This window comes from Pristiophorus japonicus, chromosome 21 (genome assembly GCF_044704955.1).
Source record: "Pristiophorus japonicus isolate sPriJap1 chromosome 21, sPriJap1.hap1, whole genome shotgun sequence".
Taxonomy (NCBI): Eukaryota; Metazoa; Chordata; class Chondrichthyes; family Pristiophoridae; genus Pristiophorus; species Pristiophorus japonicus.
This window is the reverse complement of record NC_091997.1, coordinates 3999527-4022306: the sequence shown is the minus strand read 5'-3', so window position 1 is coordinate 4022306 and position 22780 is coordinate 3999527. Positions and strand designations below refer to the sequence as shown.

At 45.9% G+C, this 22780-nt stretch overlaps 1 protein-coding gene across 2 annotated transcripts in view; it reads right to left on the bottom strand.

Annotated features, from left to right (window-relative positions):
* The window catches only part of LOC139233774 (thyroid hormone receptor alpha), a 483608-nt gene that overhangs the window by 67651 nt on the left and 393177 nt on the right, over positions 1-22780 (bottom strand). For both annotated transcript variants that reach the window (XM_070864283.1, XM_070864282.1), the window contains exon 4: positions 8818-8882. In XM_070864283.1, the coding sequence (XP_070720384.1) occupies positions 8818-8882 (65 nt within the window). The remainder of the gene's footprint in view (positions 1-8817; positions 8883-22780) is intronic.

Below are 22780 nucleotides of genomic sequence, written 5' to 3'. Positions count from 1 at the left end.
GAAAGACTGGATCAACTGGGCTTATATTCACTGGAGTTCAGAAGAATGAGAGGGGACCTCATAGAAACGTTTAAAATTCTGATGGGTTTAGACAGGTTGGATGCAGGAAGAATGTTCCCAATGTTGGGGAAGTCCAGAACCAGGGGTCACAGTCTAAGGATAAGGGGTAAGCCATTTAGGACCGAGATGAGGAGAAACTTCTTCACCCAGAGAGTGCTGAACCAGTGGAATTCTCTACCACAGAAAGTAGTTGAGGCCAATTCACTAAATATATTCAAAAGGGAGTTAGATAAAGTCCTTACTACTCGGGGGATCAAGGGGTATGGCGAGAAAGCAGGAATGGGGTACTGAAGTTGCATGTTCAGCCATGAACTCAAAGAATGGCGGTGCAGGCTAGAAGGGCTGAATGGCCTGCTCCTGCACCTATTTTCTATGTTTCTATGTTTCTATGTATCAGTGGGGATGTTACACTTTATCAGGGAGGCATTGAGGGTGTTGAGAACCCAAGTGGTTGGGGGGGGCGAGAGGGGGGCGGTCTGATGGTTAGCAACTGGGGCTGGGAATCCGGACCCATATTTCCCTGGCCAACCCGGGAGCGATACCGCCAATTATAGTGTCCTTCCTGGCAGGCTGGCTGGGATCCGTTAACTGGTTGTGGCTCCAAGGCTCAATGGACCAACTCGCTCGCTCACTGGCACAGCTCACTCGATGGAACAATCACACAATTGCTTTGCACGTGCAGCAACCAATGTCCGTAAATTTAGTTTGGAATAATAACAGTCAAAGTGATTGCTGTCAAATGTTTCAACTAAATCTCCCAGGCCTCCCAAGAGCATTTTCACTCCAAGCGAAGACGTAAAAATAGAGGTGAAATCATGGATCTCATTCCACCCACGGTGCCAACAAATAACACACAGGCAGCAAGAGTGCCGTCTATTTATACCGGGATAACGCTTCAAACTATTAGCAGCATGAGGATATTTATCGGTTCAGAAGTATGTCCTACCCATTTCTACAAAGGCACAGAGAGTCCAGCGATTAAATCAAACTTTTGTGGTTGCTACGGCTTGTTGTTAAGATACAAATACCACACCAGTCACAGGGGCATGCTCACACTGGTTTCGACTCAAGACACAATAAATCATAATTATATATTGGAGTGTTATTATATCCAGTGAATCGGTGTGTTATTTTGAGTTATCGTAATACTCAGTGTATAGGAGCGATGCTGTTGGGTTCGGTAATCAGTCTAACTATTTGTACTGCACTTTTTTTGACAGACATGTGTCTGTCAAGCCCTGCCCCCCATCAAGCTCCGCCCCACCCAATCCCGGCCCTGAATCATTCCCTCCACGTGGCCCTTGCTGTCTTCTGGGGAGCTCTGTCCTCTGTTGCTTCAGGAAGTCAAAGTGGATCGAGTTACAATTTGCAAAGTCAGTGGGACCTTGGGATGAGCAGTTCCAGTTACACATTCCTTTGAAACTTCAGAGTGTGGCTTATCCTCCAAAAGGACCAATCATAGACAAAGGGTGGAGCATAGTGGCCATTTTTGCAGTACAAATAAACATGGACCATGTACAGTAGACACCTCAAGTTGTGGGAGAAATACCACCAACGATGCCTCCGCAAGATCCTACGAATCCCCTGGGAGGACAGATGCACCAACATTAACATCTTTGACCAGACCAACATCCCCAGCATTGAAGCACTGACCACACTTGATCAACACCGCTGAGCAGACCACGTCGTTCGCATGCCAGACACGAGACTCCCAAAGCAAGCGCTCTACTCGGAACTCCTTCACGGCAAACGAGCCAAAGGTGGGCAGAGGAAACGTTACAAGGACACCCTGAAAGCCTCCCTGATAAAGTGCAACATCCCCACCGACACCTGGGAATCCCTGGCCAAAGATCGCACTAAGTGGAAGAAGTGCATCCGGGAGGGTGCTGAGCACCTCGAGTCTCATCGCCGAGAGTGTGCAGAAATCAAGCGCAGGCAGCAGAAAGAGCGTGCGGCAAACCAGTCCCACCCACCCCTTCCCTCAACGACTATCTGTCCCACCTGCGACAGAGTCTGTGGTTCTCGTATTGGACTGTTCAGTCACCTAATTTTTAAGAGTGGAAGCAAGTCTTCCTCAAATCCAAGGGACTGCCTATGATGAGAAAGCAGGAATGGGGTACTGCCTATGGTGAGAAAGCAGGAATGGGGTACTGAAGTTGCATGTTCAGCCATGAACTCATTGAATGGCGGTGCAGGCTAGAAGGGCCGAATGGCCTACTCCTGCACCTATTTTCTATGTTTCTATGTTTCTATGATGATGATAAACAAACGGTGTATAGGACTGCTACTTTTGGCTACCATAATACCTAGTGTATCAGTTATAATCACATAGAAACTACACCGATGGTAGTGAATTTCCCACCCATTGACTATGAATGAGTAGAAAATCTAGCCCAATCAAGTGTTTTGCGTTGGTCAGTTAAATCACCAATTGCGCCTCATTAAGCTTGTATTAGAATTGACGTGAAGTCGTCTTATTAAAAATTCGGTGCAGTGCCAACAAGTCTGGGAGTAAGTAGCATTTGCCAAACTGAATCATAAATGACACTGGACCCGTGTAAGCACTTCCTCAAAAATGTTCCAGGATCAAACACAACTATTTTTGGAATGTTAAACAAGGGCTGATTGAAGCTTTCATTTATAAAAATGAGAAGCAGGAGCCCTAAGTATTGACTTTTTTCCCCCTCCCCTCCTCCTCCAGTGATGGTCTGCTGGTGTACCGTTTTATGGTACCTTGACCAGGTATCCATGTTTGAGGTTTGAGCCCAGACAATGAGTATGAGCAGCTATTGCACCATCGAGGGAATCACAAGCCCCATTGGATCCTTGCCCAGAACCGACCTGCACACAGTCTCCAGCAGAGGTCACTGCATCATAGTCAGAAGCAGCAACAGTGTCTGATTTTTGCACTGCCTTGTCCAATGTCTCTTGAGGCCAACTTTCCTGCACACCCCTCACCCCCATTAGTCCCCTCGTCCTGATCAGTTAACCCAGCACAAGTCACTGCTTCAATCTAGGTCCTTCCTGAACTGTATGCCTCAGCAGTAAACCATCAGAAAAATCCACATTATATTTTTATATTCTCTTAGTGTATTTTGAAACAAATTGTAATATATGCACGGGGGAGTAGCATAGATGTGGAATTAAAGAGAATAATATTTGAATCAAATTCAATGCTTCATATACCTATAGAGATTTAAAAAAATGTCTTTCATGTAAAATTCCTGCCATGTCTCCTTCTCTCCTGAATCCCTCTCCAACCTCTCTCCTCTTCCCCTCCTCCTTTTCTCCTATCCTCTCCCCTATACCCCTTCTCCCGTTGAATTTATTTAGCTTTTTCCATGTCCTCAGGATCCTTTTCAACCAGCCTTTTTGAAATGCAGCGATGGTTATGCATGCAAATGTGGTGGCCAATTTGCAAATAGCAAGGCCCACAAAATGTAAATGAATGATCAGACAATTGTATTTGGTGGTGCAAGGTAGGAATATTGGTTAGGGCTGACCACTCTCCTTTGAGTGGTGCCCATCTGAGCAGACAGACACGGCCCCAGTTTAACATCTCAGCTAAAATATGGCACATCGAACAGTGCCGCACTGCCTCAGTACTGCCCTTGTGTCAGCCTGGATGTCACGCTTAGGTCTAGTTCTGGGACTTAAAACCTACAACCTGTTATTTATGCAACACCTTGCAACCAGCATTCTACCGCCACCAGAGGGCATATAAAGAGGCTTCCCATGCTATGGAGCACTTTGGAGTCAGAATAAAGAGACTAAGGTCACACTTACTCAAGTCTACAGTACTCAGTCACATTGCTTTATTTGAGACATAATACAACCTTCTGACTTAAAGGCTACAGTGCTACCAACTAACCCATGGACGAGTTTAACCTGCTCCCCTGAGGTAACTTGATTTTGTCGTTAAATGGCTAATTTGTAGCACCTGCTCAATGTGGCAAGTTGGCTTCACCACATCTGTCAGTTTCTGCTGCCCCTTTAAAATTGTACCATTTCATTTATATTGCCTCTCCTCATTCTTCCCACCAAAATGAATCATTTCACATTTCTCTGCATTAAATGTCATCTGCCATGTGTCTGCCCATTTCACCAGTCTTTGTATCTCTTCCTCAAGCCTGTTACTATCCTCCTCACTGTTTACCACATTATCGAGTGTCACGTCATCTGCAAACTTTGAAATTATGCCCTGTATACCCAAGTCCAGATCTTTTATATATATCAAAAAGAGCAGTGGTTCTAATACCAATCCCGGAGATCCCCACTGTATGTGTGATAAACAACTGTTCACCACAACTCTCTGCCAATTCTGTACCCATGCTGTCGCTGCCACCTTAATTCCATGGGCTTCAATTTTGTTAACAAGTTTATAATGTGGCACTTTATCAAACACTTTTTGAAAGTCCACATATACATCATCAATCACAATATCCTCATTAACCCTCTCCGTGACTTCATCAAAGAACTCGATCAAGTTCGACAAACGCGATTTGCAATAAACAAATCCATGGTGGCTTTCATTTATTAAATCACAAGGTGAAGAAGTCTCAAACGTTGATTGTTCCTTCAATTCATTCACTGGTTTCATGGAAAAACCTCATCTGTTCTAACAGCGTGTGGGCTCCTCATGAAAGGCAGCATTCAAGATCCACATATTTGATTTTATTGCCAACATATGCGGTTCCTCTCTTTTTGTACAAACTGTCCCAAAGAATAAGATGAATAGATATTTGGAACAGACTATACCAAGGCCTGGCATGATTGATGGAAGGGCCCAATGGGAATAAGGAGGACAAAGGAGATGTGGTAACACAATGGAATCAGCATTGAAGCCATCAAACATAATAATTACAGTAAGGGATCTTAGAATTGTCAAACAGTGAAAAGCAGAAGCTGGTGTTAGTAACCTAGGGCCCAAATTTGCCCCACCCGTTTTTTCAGCGCACTCACTGGAGATGCGCCGACTTCCTAGGGTGAAAACGGCGCTGAAAAGATCTCCCCGGATTCTGGCCGCCCTGTGGTCTGTCCCATGGCTTGGCGCGGCATGGTCTGTCCATTCGGGGACGGAGCTAGGGCCCTGCACGAAAAAGTGCTGGCAGCTCAACGCATGCGCACTGGAAGTTTCGCGCATGCACAGTAGCTCCTGCCTCCAGCCGGAGGTCCCTCGGAGAAGTTAGTAATCCCTCGGAGAAGTCGTCCAGTCCCTCAGAGAAGTCCACCAGTCCCTCGGAGGAGACCAGTACCTTGGAGAAGTCCTTTAGTCCCTCGGAGAAGTCCAATCCCTCGGAGAAGTCCTCGGAGAAGTCCAGCAATCCCTCGGAGAAGTCGTCCAGTCCCTCGGAGAAGTCCTCCAGTTCCTCGGAGGAGACCAGTACCTCGGAGAAGTCCTCTTGTCCCTCGGAGAAGTCCAATCCCTCGGAGAAGTCCAGTCCCTCGGAGAATCCTCGAGAGAGAGAGTCGGAGTCGGAGAGGAGTCAGAGTCTGCCCGCTGACTTCCCGGGTCGAGTTAGGAAGGTAGGACTTAAGTTTTATTTTTTATTTATTATTGATGGTTTTTATGCTTCTTGAATGTTGCTGTGAAGGTGTTTAGTGTTTTGCAAGGTCCTCTCCGCTTCCCTTCCCCCCCTATCTCTGGCTACCTGCGCTGATTTCTTAACTCTCCGCAAGGGTTTTCTGTGCGGCCACAAGTGGTCACATACGCTGATCTAAGTTAGTTTGGAGCAACCATTAGCTGTCCAAACTGGCTTAAATGGCCAAAACGGGCATAGGTGCTGGTAATGCCCCCTTTTGGAAAAAAAAACAAAACTAAAAAAAATCCTAACCAACTCACTTACACTGGCGCAAATTAAATGTGCAGAATGGGGATTTTTAAGATACTCCAAAAAAAAATCAAGTTGCTCCAAAAAAACCGGAGCAACTCCTGGGCAAATTTGGGCCATTAGAGGGGAATGAAAGTCAAGAGAGGTACTTCAAAAGTATAATATAATCCTTCTCGGCTGGTAGCATGAACATTGTTTTTCAGTGAGGTGTCCATGAGCTGTCAGTCAGCTTCTGATTGGCTCTCAGGCTAGTCTATGGTTGAGGAAGCCTTTACTCTTGGATAGCTTTCCTATTGGTGACATTATGGATTCATCTAACTGACCTGGTGGATTACCTCTGGAGGTAAAGACCTGACTGTAATGTATGCACCTGTGAGTATGCTCACAGGTTTGTAGAGCTGTTGATGAGCTGGCACGGTGCCTATCTTGGGCTGGCGTCCGGCACGTGACCAATGCCATCGAGTCGCTAAAAACAGCACTGGGCCCTGACTCCGTTTGGTGTGTCGAGGAGGCCCATCCGGACGGAATTCCTCATCGGCACTAATCCCCGAAACCTCCCTCGGGAGCCGGCGCCTCACAACTTGAGCCTGCTCGGGGAAATCCCCTCCGTGCCTTTCAGTTCTGTGCGGAAGGGATTCCTGTACGGGCTGTTCCTGCACACTCTCCACGTTGCCATCCTCGTCTGCCATTCGGACACGCCAGTGCGCACCATCTTGCCGTCCGGAGGAGGCGGGGGTCCCCAATGGAGTGCACTCTACACGGGAATCCTTCCTCTATTTATTGGGGACTTGGCCTGGAGGGTGGTGCACGGAGCAGTCCCGTGCAATAAGTTTTTAAGTCGGTTAAGCCTGCAATTTCTGCGGTCTGGAAGAGTCCGTGTTCCACGGTTTTATTGAATGTGTGAGGTTGCAACCCCTCTTCTAATACTTGATGGGGCTGCTCCTCAAATTCTGGTTGCACTTCAGTCCCACACTCCTGATCTTTGGGCGCCCTGTGCGGAGGGGAGCGGGTAGGTCCGAGGGCCTCCTCGTAGGACTGCTCCTGGGCACGGCCAAGGGGGCCATCAGCCGGTCCAGGCAGTGGACGGTCGAGGGGGTCGGTCAGCCCGACTGCCTGCCTCTTTTCCGCGGTTACATCCGAGCCAGGGTGTGCCTGGAGATGGAGCACGCGGTGTCCACCGGTACGCTCGTGGCCTTCCGCGAAAGGTGGGCGCCGGAGGGACTGGAGTGCATCATCACCCCCGGCAACCACATTTTCATTTGAATCTTTAGTGTCTAAAGTTTAATTTGTTTAAGTTTGTCGGTTTTGGTGACCCCCCCTTTTAGCCAGGTGGCACTTGTATAATTTGTGTTCTTAGTGCCCCCCCAAAAAAGGGGGCACTTGAAAAGTTTTTGGAGTGTGCCCCCCGCCACCCCCCCTTTAATTAGGGGGCACTTGATTATTAAGTTACAACAAAATAGTTGTAGAGCTGTTGAGTTACGATTGGCTTCGCCAGTCACGTGATGTTCAGAAGACTCAATAAAACCCCAGTCAATTGGGTTCAGGGGGATCCACAATGAGGCAGCAGGTTGTGAGCCTGGTGGATGAACTGGTAATGTGTCGTGTGATTGTTAAACCTTCGCTAATAAACCAACTAGTTCTTAATAGCCATGTGTTGCTATGGATTGTTAAGCAAAGAACCCATGAAGCAAATATATTACACTGACGTTTAACAAAAATATCATTCAGTATTTTCCTGAACATAGATTTTGCCAACATCAATAAGGGTGTTTTTGAATAAAATTACTTTCAGTTACATAGTGCATGACTATCTCTTGTAAATCTCCAGGAGGCCTTTGCATACAATGGATTACTTCAAAGTGAAGTGGCTGTTATTAAGTTGGCAAAAATATTATAGGGTATGCTGGCATAGTGGTTATGTTACTGGGCTAATAATCCAGAGGGCTGGACTAATTATCCAGTGACATGCATTCAAACCCACCAGCTGGGGAATTTAAATTCAGTTAATTAAATAAATCTGTAATAAAAAGCTAGTGTCGGAAATGGTGACTGTGAAACTGCTGGATTGTCGTAAAAATCCATCTGGTTCACTAATGTCCTTTAGGGAAGGAAATCTGCCGCCCTTACCCGGTCTGGCTGATATTTGACTCCAGACCCACAATATGGTTGACTCTGAACTGCCCTCTGAAATTATAGTTCACCACCACCTTCTCAAAGGCAATAAATGCTGGCCATGCAGTGATGCCCAAACAATAAAAAAAACGCACAGCAGCAATTTGCAAACAACAGCATTGAAATGAATATCAGGAAGCCAGCATTTGGTGGTGTTGGTTGACAGAGGAATATTGCCGAGGAAACTAAGAGTACCTCACGGCTCATCTTGAAATAGTGCTGTGGGAACTGAAAGTCTACCTGACCAGGGCCTTGGTTTAATGGGTCATCTGCTCTCCCTCCAGGGTTTCCTTCCCAATTGAGTTGGGATTTACTTGGAAGAATCCAAGGCAAAATCAGAACAGCTGCCCATCTGTAACGTCGCTTGCCTGAAATGGGCTGGTTAATCTGTGTCATGAGGTTGGTTTTAATGAGCTGTGGAAGCTGGGACATTGAATTGAAGACAGAATTAGACAGTTTCTTAAACGATAAGGGAATAAGAGGTTATGGGGAGCGGGCAGAGAAGTGGACCTGAGTTCATGATCGGATCAGCCATGATTGTATTAAATGGCGGAGCAGGCTTGAGGGGCCGTATGGCCTACTCCTGCTCCTATTTCTTATGTTCTTATGTAAGCTGCTTTCTTACAAAAAACGGGATCACTTTCAGTCATTCTGACTTTGCTGGCAATGTTACTCCCATATTACAGCCGGTTGCCCCCTGACTCTCTTCCCACCATGGTGGGTTTGCTGTCCCTTGTCGAGAGTACGACAGTACCTGACATGCTGGTGGATTTCATTGAGGACTGACTGTTCTTCCGTTTTCTCTTTCCATCAGGCCACCTGCAATGGAAAAATTAGACTTTAGTTCACGTAATCCCCACAGCATCGGTCAGTCTCGGGGAGTAGTTTCAAACACTACCATTAGCTGCCACGGTGAAACTAACCACTTGAATTGAGAAAGGATCAAAAATATATTACGTGTCATTCTGTGCCATTAAATCCTCAGACTTCCTTTTTATAGGCCTTGTGGGAAGCCCAACTGTGAAGTGGTTATCTCCAGTGGTGTCAGTAATAACAAATCTAATTTCTGTTGAAGTGCGGCTAAAATATGTAAAGCCTGGATTATGTGTGGCTGGAGTAAATTTTCTCCCCTCCTCCTTTTATTTATCTGCTTCCTACCTTTTGTTACATTCCACCCCCTCCCCCCTCCCCGCCACCCCCGCTCTATCACGTGCCCATTTGAGAGGACAATGCCTCCTTCAGACAGTCTTGTCAATTCAGCTCCTGAGCCGGCAGCGTCAAGGTGTGGGACCACCTGCCCGGCTGGCAGGAACGCACGGCAGCCCGATGTGCCTCAGATCGCTCGTTCAAAGAGCCAGCACAGGCACGACGGGCCGAATGGCCTCCTTCTGTGCTGTATCATTCTATAATTCTATGATAGGAGCTGCATTGTGTACAACTCACCAACACACACACAACCTTAAGATGGCAGAACGCTCCGGGACTCTAGTCAGGTGACCCATTCCCTCTTTATTTGTACACAGCACTGGCTGCAATGCCACAGTAGTCCACAGGTGGAGCTATATATATTACACATTGGAAGAGGGCTGGGAGCAGATAGTGTCACCTCATACAGGCCTGGGGGGCCATGGTCCTATTAAGATAGGCTGGGGAAGGCATTGTCATATGGGAATGGAGGGGGCGGTTTTATAAAGATAATGAGCAAATAAATAAAACTAAGCATAATTCGTACATCCATACAGCATCTAGACTAACTACCAATTTTAACAACGCATCAGTAAAAATGAATTGCCATTGCTGATGTCCTGGGGGGTGGGGCATCAGTAAAACATCCAATCAGGACTTTCAAAAAGGAAGTCACTTTATTTAAAAGGATATTACAATTTGGAAAATTCCCAAAGCCTAGCAATGTATTTTGCTCTTTATTAAAATCAGTTTGTCAGTATTTTATCTTGTCCTATAACTTAAGTCTCGAGTCTTAAATTATAGGACAAGAAAAAACACCGACAAAAATTGGTCGTCATATTATAAAAAGGATATAGAGGCACTGGAGAGGGTGCAGAGAAGATTTACAAGGATGGTACAAGAAATGCGAGGGTATACCTATCAGGAAAGGATGAACAGGCTGGGTCTCTTTTTGCTTGAAAGAAGACTGAGGGGTGACCTAATAGAGGTCTTTAAAATTATGAAAGGTTTTGATAGAGTGGATACAAAATGTTTCCACTTGTTTGGAAGAGCATAACTAGTGGCTATTATAATATGGATACTAAGAAATCCAATAGAGAATTCAGAAGAAACTTCTTTACCCAGAGAACGGTGAGAAAGTGGAACTTGCTACCACAGGGAGTGATTGAGGCAAATAATATAGATGCATTTAAAGGGAGGCTAGACAAGCATTGGACTCTTCAGCCACCTGAGAACTCACTTTTAGAGTGGAAGCAAGTCATCCTCGATTCCGAGGGACTGCCTATGATAATGATGAGACAAGCATATGAGGGAGAAGGGAATAGAGGGTTATGCTGACAGAATTAGATGAGGAAAGACAGGAGGAGGCTCGAGTGGAGCATAAACGCCGGCATGGCCTGGTTGGGCCGAATGGCCTGTTTCTGTGCCGTATATATTGTGTAATCCTATGTCAAATTCGACACTCAATTACATGGGACCCAATCTTTATAAGGCAAATTGTAACAACTGCTGTAAACTGCAGGCAAGTGTCACATGACCAGGACATGTGACCAGATGTCACATGATCAAGCCTCCAGCAACCCCACTGAGATACTGAACAAATGGCCGGGGGGGTGGGTGATGTAGGGGGAGAAAACCCTTTGACAATCCCCCTTTAAGAGTAGACTTTAGAAAATAAAGATAAAATCTAACTGCAACATTTAAGTTATTCATTGCAAGTTAATGGGTCATTTCACCAACTCTCTAGGAGTTAGCCTTATTATCTTCATAACTTTATCAAAGTTCAACCTTAATTATGTCTCTCTCCTGCTAGACAGATTCACTTTTGTATCTCCACACTTCAGTGACCACGAACGAGTTACTTGATCTGTTTTGACGATCCTGCCTTAAGTGCACAAACCAATGATCTTTTTGACTTCTGCAAGCATAAAGTCTTCATTTGCAGACTGAGAGGAAATGAGCATAATTTTGGGATGTAAGTCCCAGAGGTCATTGCAGAAACGTCTGCCAGAAAATCAACAAATACTGAAAAGAACATATCGGCCTGGAGATCTGCTGGCGCCAGGCCCGTTTCTCAGGCGCTAAACGGGTGCTTCAACTTCCAATATGGCGGGCAGGAAGTGCAGGCTCATTGCAAGCCGGATGTGCTCTGTAATAAAATTGGGCGCCCAAGGCCTGGGGCTGAAGCAGTCGCTGGGCTCTTTGCAGATGCAAGTAAGGAACTCAATGCCTGTTTGAGGCCCCCTGTGTAAAATTGCCTTGAACATAGCCAGCCACAGGTCCACATGTGGACTAGCCAGCAGTCCCTACAGGGAACACTGGACTCCACTACCAGAAAGGTAAATTTGTCCAAATATACTTACCTGAATCTGGAGCTGGTAGGAGGAAGAGTGCTCCTCATGGCGCCATGTCAAAACCAAGGCTGTGGCCATACACGACTTCCTCACCTCCCCCCACCACTCCGTCCATCGATGGTCCAACCAAACCCCTTGGTCGCTTGATCAACCCGCTCCTAGTCCCCCCCCCACCCCATCTCACGGTCATCCCTACCCTTCTCTTGACCACTTCCCCCCCCCTTTAAGATCTACCTGTGGGCCGCAAATCCACAGGTCTTCACCAGCAAGCTTGCCTGGGGACGCCCAGCATCTCGCCGGTCTGATGTTAACAAGGCCCAATATCCGGTGGGCCTTGTGCCTACCCATTTTGCCACAGGGGTTGTATCTCTCCTTCTGTCTCAGCGACCAGACTCGACACAATTGTGGTCGGACCAAAAAGTACTGTATATGTTGATCATGACATCCTATGACTTGTACTCAACTGTTTTGGCCTTATCATTCAGCGTTCTAATTGATTTGTTGATCATTGCTATGCAGTAATTGGACATATTGAACATCAAGCCTACTATGACCTCTAGATTTCTTGCAACATCATCTTCAGCTCTTTCAGTTTGCAGTTTTATAATACCCCAAACGTAGTAAAATCGCCCCATGCCGCTTCACAGGAGCGTTCCAACACCATTCATCGACATGCACCAGCCACTTCTCTTCCCCAAGGTGATCCTCTCATGGAACTGCTCAGGGGATGTCAGAGAATATAAGGGTATTGGGTGGTAGTGCTAACTGGGCATCGGCAACCTGTTGTATGCCACACTGCGTAACATCCCCACCGACTCTTGGGAATCCCTGGCCACAGACCGCTCAAAGTGGAAGAGAAGCATCCGAGAAGGCGGCGAACACTTCCAGTCTCTTCGCCGGGAGCAGGCTGAAGCCAAACGCAAACAACGGAAGGAGCGCATGACAACCCAAGCACCCCACCCACCCGTCCCTTCAACCACCGTCTGCCCCACTTGTGACAGAGACTGTAGGTCCCGCATTGCACTCATCAGTCACCTAAGAACTCATTTTTAGTGTGGAAGCAAGTCATCCTCGACTCCGAGGGACTGCCGAAGAAGAAGAAGAACACTTGAAATTCAGCCCCTTTGACTTCGATAGAACTGACTATCGGTCAGGGAATGTAACAAGCAGCCCATGCGATACCGCCCATTTTGCACTAAAAGCAAAGACGGATTTCTAACCTATTGTCTCTCTTCATGTGGCTGTTTCTGGGCGAGTGTGTGGGTATCTTATCTTCCACTTCTCCCTCTCTCTTGCTGGTCTTTTTCCCCTCCATCTCCTCCTCTCTTTGGTCTTTTCTTGCCTCTGCGTCACCATTTATTTTTTGTTCTTTCCCTCTGGGAGTCAGGCAGTGTATGGCCTGTCGGGGAGGGGAATGGTAAGGGAGCTGGAACTCAGGAGACAGACACAGAGCAAGGCAATCAGAACTCCACGCTCTTTATCTTGCTTTCTGGTTGCCAAGGAGAACAGGCCACATTTTCCAGTGCTATCAGAAATCAATGTGAGGAGTGTGGAGTATTGATCTCTGCCTCCTGAATCCCATCTCATTTACCATTACCCTTACCCCTTCTATCCTCCCCCCCACCGCCCCCCCGATCATTCCTGTGGCATTTCTGTCATGTATGTAACACCACTGTATTACTGTATACGCTCAACCTTGATGCACACCTTGACCACAAGGGGTGAACTTGTGGGAGATACTCCTTAACCTGGTCACACAGGTATAAAAAGGGAGGTCCCTTGCAGGGTCCTTGTCTTTGGAGTCCTGTAAATAAAGAGAGCAGGTCACAGAGTGACCTTGTCCCCAGAATGTGCCTCGTGTGGTTTCATGCTGTAGAGTAAGGACTTTACAATTTCCTCTCCCCATCACATCCCTTCCTCTTGAATTGAACTTTTGGGAATTCTATTCACATTTTAAAACAAAGAGTAAAGAATTCTGCCGCCTTGCCCGCAAAAATTGATCAGTGTAACCAGCGATCTCTTTAAGCTGCATGGCCAAACAGCGCTCTCGTGGTCCGTGATTTTACATTGAAAAAAACTCGTACGCGCGGAATTTTGAAAGGATGATGAGCCCGTTAAAGGCCCAAAACAGAATTAGAGGGAACATTGAGTATAACCAATGGAAAACTTGCGGGCTCAACCTACACGTTTTTTTGGGCAACAGCACTCGATCTTTATGTCCACACAGACAAATCCCTCCATGGCCTCACCCCGCCTATCTTTGTAACCTTTTCCAGCCCTCCGAGATCTCGGTGCTCCTCCAATTCTGCCCTCCTGCGTATCACGCATTTTCATCGCACCACCATCGGCGGCCGTGCCTTTAACTGTTTAGGCCCTGCGCTCCAGAATTCCCTCCCTGAACATCTCCAACTATCTACTTTAACAAAATGTTGAATCATTGTGGGTGGAGATTAGAGATAGTAAGAGGAAAAAGTCACTGGTGGGCGTAGTTTATAGGCCACCAAATAATAACTTCACGGTGGGGCGGACAATAATCAAGGGAATAATGGAGGCATGTGAAAAAGGAACGGCAGTAGTCATGGGGGATTTTAACCTACATATCAATTGGTCAACTCAAATCGCACGAGGTAGCCTGGAGGAGGAATTCATAGAATGCATACGGGATTGTTTCTTAGAACAGTATGTTACAGAACCTACAAGGGAGCAAGCTATCTTAGATCTGGTCCTGTGTAATGAGACAGGAAAAATAAATGATCTCCGAGTAAAAGATCCTCTCGGAATGAGTGATCACAGTATGGTTGAATTTGTAATACAGATTGAGGGTGAGAAAGTTTTGTCAGAAATGAGCGTACTATGCTTAAACAAAGGGGACTACAGTGGGATGAGGGCAGAGTTGGCTAAAGTAGACTGGAAACACAGACTAAACGGTGGCACAATTGAGGAACAGTGGAGGACTTTTAAGGAGCTCTTTCAAAGTGTGCAACAAAAACATATTCCAGTGAAAAAGAAGGGCTGTAAGAGAAGGGATAACCAGCCGTGGATAACCAAGGAAATAAAGGAGAGTATCAAATCAAAGACCAATGCGTATAAGGTGGCCAAGGTTAGTGGGAAACTAGAGGATTGGGAAAATTTTAAACAACGGCAAAGAATGACTAAAAAAGCAATAAAGAAAGGAAAGATAGATTACGAAGGTAAACTTGTGCAAATCATAAAAACAGATAGTAAAAGCTTTTACAGATATATAAAACGGAAAAGAGTGACGAAAGTAAATGTTGGTCCCTTAGAAGATGAGAAAGGGGATTTAATAATGGGAAATGTGGAAATGGCTGAGACCTTAAACAATTATTTTGCTTCAGTCTTCACAGTGGAAGACACAAAAACCATGCCAAAAATTGCTGGTCACAGGAATGTGGGAAGGGAGGACCTTGAGACAATCACTATCACTATGGGGGTAGTGCTGGACAGGCTAATGGGACTCAAGGTAGACAAGTCCCCTGGTCCTGATGAAATGCATCTCAGGGTATTAAAAGAGATGGCGGAAGTTATAGCAGATGCATTCGTTATAATCTACCAAAATTCTCTGGACTCTGGGGAGGTACCAGCGGATTGGAAAGCAACTAATGTAACGCCTCTGTTTAAAAAAGGGGACAGACAAAAGGCAGGTAACTATAGGCCGGTTAGTTTAACATCTGTAGTGGGGAAAATGCTTGAAACTATCATTAAAACATAGAAAAAAAAACATAGAAACATAGAAAATAGGTGCAGGAGCAGGCCATTCAGCCCTTCTAGCCTGCACCGCCATTCAATGAGTTCATGGCTGAACATGAAACTTCAGAACCCCCTTCCTGCTTTCTCGCCATACCCCTTGATCCCCCGAGTAGTAAGGACTTCATCTAACTCCCTTTTGAATATATTTAGTGAATTGGCCTCAACTACTATCTGTGGTAGAGAATTCTACAGGTTCACCACTCTCTGGGTGAAGAAGTTTCTCCTCATCTCGGTCCTAAATGGCTTACCCCTTATCCTTAGACTGTGACCCCTGGTTCTGGACTTCCCCAACATTGGGAACATTCTTCCTGCATCTAACCTGTCTAAACCCGTCAGAATTTTAAACGTTTCTATGAGGTCCCCTCTCATTCTTCTGAACTCCAGTGAATACAAGCCCAGTTGATCCAGTCTTTCTTGATAGGTCAGTCCCACCATCCCGGGAATCAGTCTGGTGAATCTTCGCTGCACTCCCTCAATAGCAAGAATGTCCTTCCTCAAGTTAGGAGACCAAAACTGTACACAATACTCCAGGTGTGGCCTCACCAAGGCCCTGTACAACTGTAGCAACACCTCCCTGCCCCTGTACTCAAATCCCCTCGCTATGAAGGCCAACATGCCATTTGCTTTCTTAACCGCCTGCTGTACCTGCATGCCAACATTCAATGACTGATGTACCATGACACCCAGGTCTCGTTGCACTTGTCCTTTTCCTAATCTGTCACCATTCAGATAATAGTCTGTCTCTCTGTTTTTACCACCAAAGTGGATAACCTCACATTTATCCACATTATACTTCATCTGCCATGCATTTGCCCACTCACCTAACCTATCCAAGTCACTCTGCAGCCTCATAGCATCCTCCTCGCAGCTCACACTGCCACCCAACTTCATGTCATCCGCAAATTTGGAGATACTACATTTAATCCCCTCGTCTAAATCATTAATGTACAATGTAAACAGCTGGGGCCCCAGCACAGAACCTTGCGGTGCCCCACTAGTCACTGCCTGCCATTCTGAAAAGTACCCATTTACTCCTACTCTTTGCTTCCTGTCTGACAACCAGTTCTCAATCCACGTCAGCACACTACCCCCAATCCCATGTGCTTTAACTTTGCACATTAATCTCCTGTGTGGGACCTTGTCGAAAGCCTTCTGAAAGTCCAAATATACCACATCAACTGGTTCTCCTTTGTCCATTTTACTGGAAACATCCTCAAAAAATTCCAGAAGATTTGTCAAGCATGATTTCCCTTTCACAAATCCATGCTGACTTGGACCTAGCATGTCACCATTTTCCAAATGCGCTGCTATGACATCCTTAATAATTGATTCCATCATTTTACCCACTACTGAGGTCAGGCTGACCGGTCTATAATTCCCTGTTTTCTCTCTCCCTCCTTTTTTAAAAAGTGGGGTTACATTGGCTACCCTCCACTCGATAGGAACTGATCCAGATTCAATGGAATGTTGGAAAATGACTGTCAATGCATCCGCTATTTCCAAGGCCACCTCCTTAAGTACTCTGGGATGCAGTCCATCAGGCCCTGGGGATTTATCGGCCTTCAATCCCATCAATTTCCCCAACACAATTTCCCGACTAATAAAGATTTCCCTCAGTTCCTCCTCCTTACGAGACCCTCTGACCCCTTTTATATCCGGAAGGTTGTTTGTGTCCTCCTTAGTGAATACCAAACCAAAGTACTTGTTCAATTGGTCTGCCATTTCTTTGTTCTTCGTTATGACTTCCCCTGAATCTGACTGCAGGGGACCTACGTTTGTCTTTACTAACCTTTTTCTCTTTACATACCTATAAAAACTTTTGCAATCCGCCTTAATGTTCCCTGCAAGCTTCTTCTCGTACTCCATTTTCCCTGCCCTAATCAAACCCTTTGTCCTCCTCTGCTGAGTTCTAAATTTCTCCAAGTCCCCGGGTTCGCTGCTATTTCTGGCCAATTTGTATGCCACTTCCTTGGCTTTAATACTATCCCTGATTTCCCTTGATAGCCACGGTTGAGCCACCTTCCCTTTTTTATTTTTACGCCAGACAGGAATGTACAATTGTTGTAGTTCATCCATGCAGTCTCTAAATGTCTGCCATTGCCCATCCACAGTCAACCCCTCAAGTATCATTCGCCAATCTATCCTAGCCAATTCACGCCTCATACCTTCAAAGTTACCCTTCTTTAAGTTCTGGACCATGGTCTCTGAATTAACTGTTTCATTCTCCATCCTAATGCAGAATTCCACCATATTATGGTCACTCTTCCCCAAGGGGCCTCGCACAATGAGATTGCTAATTAATCCTCTTTCATTACACAACACCCAGTCTAAGATGGCCTCCCCCCTAGTTGGTTCCTCGACATATTGGTCTAGAAAACCATCCCTTATGCACTCCAGGAAATCCTCCTCCACCGTATTGCTTCCAGTTTGGCTTGCCCAATCTATGTGCATATTTAAGTCACCCATTATAACTGCTGCACCTTTATTGCATGCACCCCTAATTTCCTGTTTGATGCCCTCCCCAACATCACTACGACTGTTTGGAGGTCTGTACACAACTCCCACTAACGTTTTTTGCCCTTTGGTGTTCTGCAGCTCTACCCATATAGATTCCACATCATCCAAGCTAATGTCTTTCCTAACTACTGCATTAATCTCCTCTTTAACCAGCAATGCTACCCCACCTCCTTTTTCTTTTATTCTATCCTTCCTGAATGTTGAATACCCCTGGATGTTGAGTTCCCAGCCCTGATCATCCTGGAGCCACGTCTCCGTAATCCCAATCACATCATATTTGTTAACATCTATTTGCACAGTTAATTCATCCACCTTATTGCGGATACTCCTTGCATTAAGACACAAAGCCTTCAGGCTTGTTTTTTTAACACCCTTTGTCCTTTTAGAATTTTGCTGTACAGTGGCCCTTTTTGTTCTTTGCCTTGGGTTTCTCTGCCCTCCACTTTTCCTCATCTCCTTTCTGTCTTTTGCTTTTGCCTCCTTTTTGTCTCCCTCTGTCTCCCTGCATTGGTTCCCATCCCCCTGCCATATTAGTTTAACTCCTCCCCAACAGCACTAGCAAACATTCCCCCTAAGGAAGAAATAGCGGGATATCTAGATAGGAATAGTGCAATCAAGCAGACGCAGCATGGAATCATGAAGGGGAAATCATGTTTAACTAATTTACTGGAATTCTTTGAGGATATAACGAGCATGGTGGATAGAGGTGTACCGATGAATGTGGTGTATTTAGATTTCCAAAAGGCATTCGATAAGGTGCCACACAAAAGGTTACTGCAGAAGATAGAGGGACGCGGAGTCAGAGGAAATGTATTAGCATGGATCGAGAATTGGCTGGCGAACAGAAAGCAGAGAGTCGGGATAAATGGGTCCTTTTCAGATTGGAAATCGGTGGTTAGTGGTGTGCCACAGGGATCGGTGCTGGGACCACAACTGTTTACAATATACATAGATGACCTGGAGGAGGGGACAGAGTGTATTGTAACAAAATTTGCAGATGACACTAAGATTAGTGGGAAAGCGGGTTGTGTAGAGGACACAGAGAGGCTGCAAAGAGACTTGGATAGGTTAAGCGAATGGGCTAAGGTTTGGCAGATGGAAAGTGTGAGGTCATCCACCTTGGGAAAAAAAACAGTAAAAGGGAATATTATTTGAATGGGGAGAGATTGCAACATGCTGAGGTGCAGAGGGACCTGGGGGTCCTTGTGCATGAATCCCAAAAAGTTAGTTTGCAGGTGCAGCAGGTAATCAGGAAGGCGAATGGAATGTTGGCCTTCATTGCGAGAGGGATGAAGTACAAAAGCAGGGAGGTCCTTCTGCAACTGTATAGGGTATTGGTGAGGCCGCACCTGGAGTACTGCATGCAGTTTTGGTCACCTTACTTAAGGAAGGATATACTGGCTTTGGAGGGGGTTCAGAGACGATTCACTAGGCTGATTCCGGAGATGAGGGGGTTACCTTATGATGATAGATTGAGTAGACTGGGTCTTTATTCGTTGGAGTTCAGAAGGATGAGGGGTGATCTTATAGAAACATTTAAAATCATGAAAGGGATAGACAAGATAGAGGCAGAGAGGTTGTTTCCACTGGTCGGGGAGACTAGAACTAGGGGGCACAGCCTCAAAATACGGGGGAGCCAATTTAAAACCGAGTTGAGAAGGAATTTCTTCTCCCAGAGGGTTGTGAATCTGTGGAATTCTCTGCCCAAGGACGCAGTTGAGGCTAGCTCATTGAATGTATTCAAGTCACAGATAGATAGATTTTTAACCAATAAGAGAATTAAAGGTTATGGGGAGCAGGCGGGTAAGTGGAGCTGAGTCCACGGCCAGATCACCATGATCTTATTGAATGGCAGAGCAGGCTCGAGGGGCTAGATGGCCTACTCCTGTTCCTATTTCTGATGTTCTTATGTATCGCTCTCTCCTCCTTGAAGACACTCCTCAAAACATACCTCATTATCTGTCCAAATATCTCCTTAATCAAAATCGCGAAAAGAAAAATTATCTGGTCATCATCACATCGTTGTTTGCGGAGTTTGCTGTGTGCAAATTGGCTGCCGTGTTTCCTGCATTACAACAGCGATTGTACTTCAAAAGTACTTCACTGGCTGTAAAGTGCTGTGAAATGTCCTGAGGTCGTGAAAGGTGCTATATAAATGCAAGTTGTTGTTTGTTGTACAATGTGATAACAGCATCCATTATTGATATAGACACGTAAAGATTTTGTTTTAGAAATAGTCAAGAATAGAATGAAAAGCTAATCATGATTTTTTACAACGGTTTTACTTTTAAAGAGGAGACTTTCTCTCTTTAACTTAGTCAACAACAAGAATCATGTTACAAGCAACACAGGAAATCAAATTCAGACATATTTTTGTTCTGTCTTTATCATAAACCCATGCTAAACCACAGAGTTTAAGAGGCCGTCCATAACATTCAACTGATTCAAAAGAGTACATTGTGTACGATATTAATTAACCCATTCCTCCCAAAATAGCAGTTAAATGTTAACAAGTATCATAACAACATGTATTTATATAGCTCCTTTAACAGAGTGAAATGTCTCAAGGAGCGTCACAGGAATATTATGAGACAAAAAATGTTGACACAGAGCCACATAAGAACAAAATTAAGACAGGTGATCAAAAGCTTGATCAAAGAGGTAGGTTTTAAGGAGCTTCTTGAAGGAGGAGAGAGAGGTAGCGAGGTTTAGGGAGGGAGTACCAGAGCTTGGGGCCTAGGCAACAGAAGGCACAGCCACCAATGGTTGAGCGATTATAATCAGGGGTGCTCAAGGGGGCAGAATTAGAGGAGCTCAGACATCTCGGGGGGGAGGGGGCATTGTGGGGTTGAAGGAAAATACAGAGATAGGGAGGAGCAAGGCCATGGAGGGATTTGAAAACAAGGATGAGAATTTTGAAATCGAGGCGTTGCTTAACCGGGAACCAATATAGATCAGAGAGCAATAAAAACAGAAAATGCTGGAAATTTCAGCAGGTCAGGCAGCATCTGTGGAGAGGAAGCAGGGTTAACGTTTCAGGTCAATGCTTCATCACGAAGGGTCATCGACCTGAAATGTTAACTCTGCTTCCTCGCCACAAATGCTGCCTGACCTACTGAGATTTCCAGCATTTTCTGTTTTTATTCCAGATTCCAGCATCCGCAGTATTTTGCTTTTGTAGATCAGAGAGCACAGGGGTGATGAGTGAGCAGGACTTGGTGCGAGTTAGGACATGGGCAGCCGAGTTTTGGATCACCTCTAGGTTACATAGGGTAGAATGTGGGAGGCCAGCCAGGAATGCGGTGGAATAGTCAAGTCTAGAGGTAACAAAGGCATGGATGAGGGCTTCAGCAGCAGATGAGCTGAGGCAAAGGCAGAGATGGATGACGTTACGGAGGTGAAAATAGGCAGTCTTAGTTATGTGGTTGAAAGCTCATTTCAGGGTCAAATATGACACCAAGGCTGCGGACAGTCTGGTTCAGCCTCAGACAGGAGTTGGGAGAGGGATGGAGCCAGTTGCTAGGGAACAGAGTTTGTGGCGGGGACCGAAAACAATGGCTTTGGTCTTCCCAATATTCAACTGGAGAAAATTTCTGCTCATCCAGAACTGGATGTCAGACAAGAAATCAGCCAAATTAGAAACCTTGGAGAGGTCGAGAGAAGTGCTAGTGAGGTAGAGCTAGGTGTCATCAATGTACATGTGGAAACTGAAGCTGTGTTTTTGGATAATGTCGCCAAGGGCCCAAGGATAGATCCTTGGGAGACACAAGAGGTAACAATTCGGGGCCGGGAAGAGAAGCTGTTGCAGGTGATTCGCTGGCTATGATTAAATAGATAAGAATGGAACCAGGCGAGTGCAGTCCCACCCAGCGGGACGATGGTGGACAGGCGTTGGAAGAGGATGGCATGGTCAACCGTGTCAAAGGCAGCAGACAAGTCGAGAAGGACGAGGAGGGATAGTTTGCCTTTGTCACAGTCACAAAGGATGTAATTTGTGACTTTGATGAGAGCCGTTTCGGTGCTGTGGCAGGCACGGATTCAAACATGGAGTTGGGGGAAAGATAGGCACGGATTTAGGAGGCGACAACACGTTCAAGGACTTTGGTGAGGAAAGGGAGGTTGGAGATGGGGCAGTGGTTGCAAGGATGGAGGGGTCAAGTGTTTTTTTGAGGAGAGGGGTGATGGTGGCAGATTTGAGGGAGAGGGAGATTAACTATTAAAATATGTGTACACAGAGTTTTAACTCACTCCCTCTATGTTCTCTGGTTTGGGGCTGGGGAAGGGGAGAGTGCGGGCTGGGTGACTAAAATTTGCCTGTACCCCAAGACCATTGGATCCCATCCAAAGAGCATGTCAAACCTAGAAAGGCAATAAATACACTCAAGCTACATCATGTCACTACGGTTACAACAACTTTAATTTAAAAAGCGTCTTTAACATGTTCAAACAACAAATGGACACAGGGCCAAAGGAGAGATTTGTAGGGCTGACCAAAAGCTTGGTCAAAGAGGTGGGTTTTAAGGAGGGTGTTGAAGGAAGAAGCTGGAGTGATGGAGGAGTTTAGGAAGGAAATAACACAGAAACTACGGGGGAGTGTTGCAGAGCCAGGGCAAGTTGCAGAGATAGGAAGGGATGAGGCTGCGGGGGGCTTTAAATATGATGATGAGAATATTACACGAGACTTCGGTGGGCATGGAGTCAATGTGGGCCCACAGGGACGGGGTCAATGGGCGAGTGGAACCTGATGTGGGACTGGACACAGGCAGCAGAGTTTTTGGAGGAGTAGATGTTTAAAGGGGGTGGAGAATGGGAGGCCAGCCAGAGAGCATTGAAGTCATCATTTCTGGAGGGGACAAAAGCATGAATGAGGGTTTCAGCAGTATGTGGGCTGAG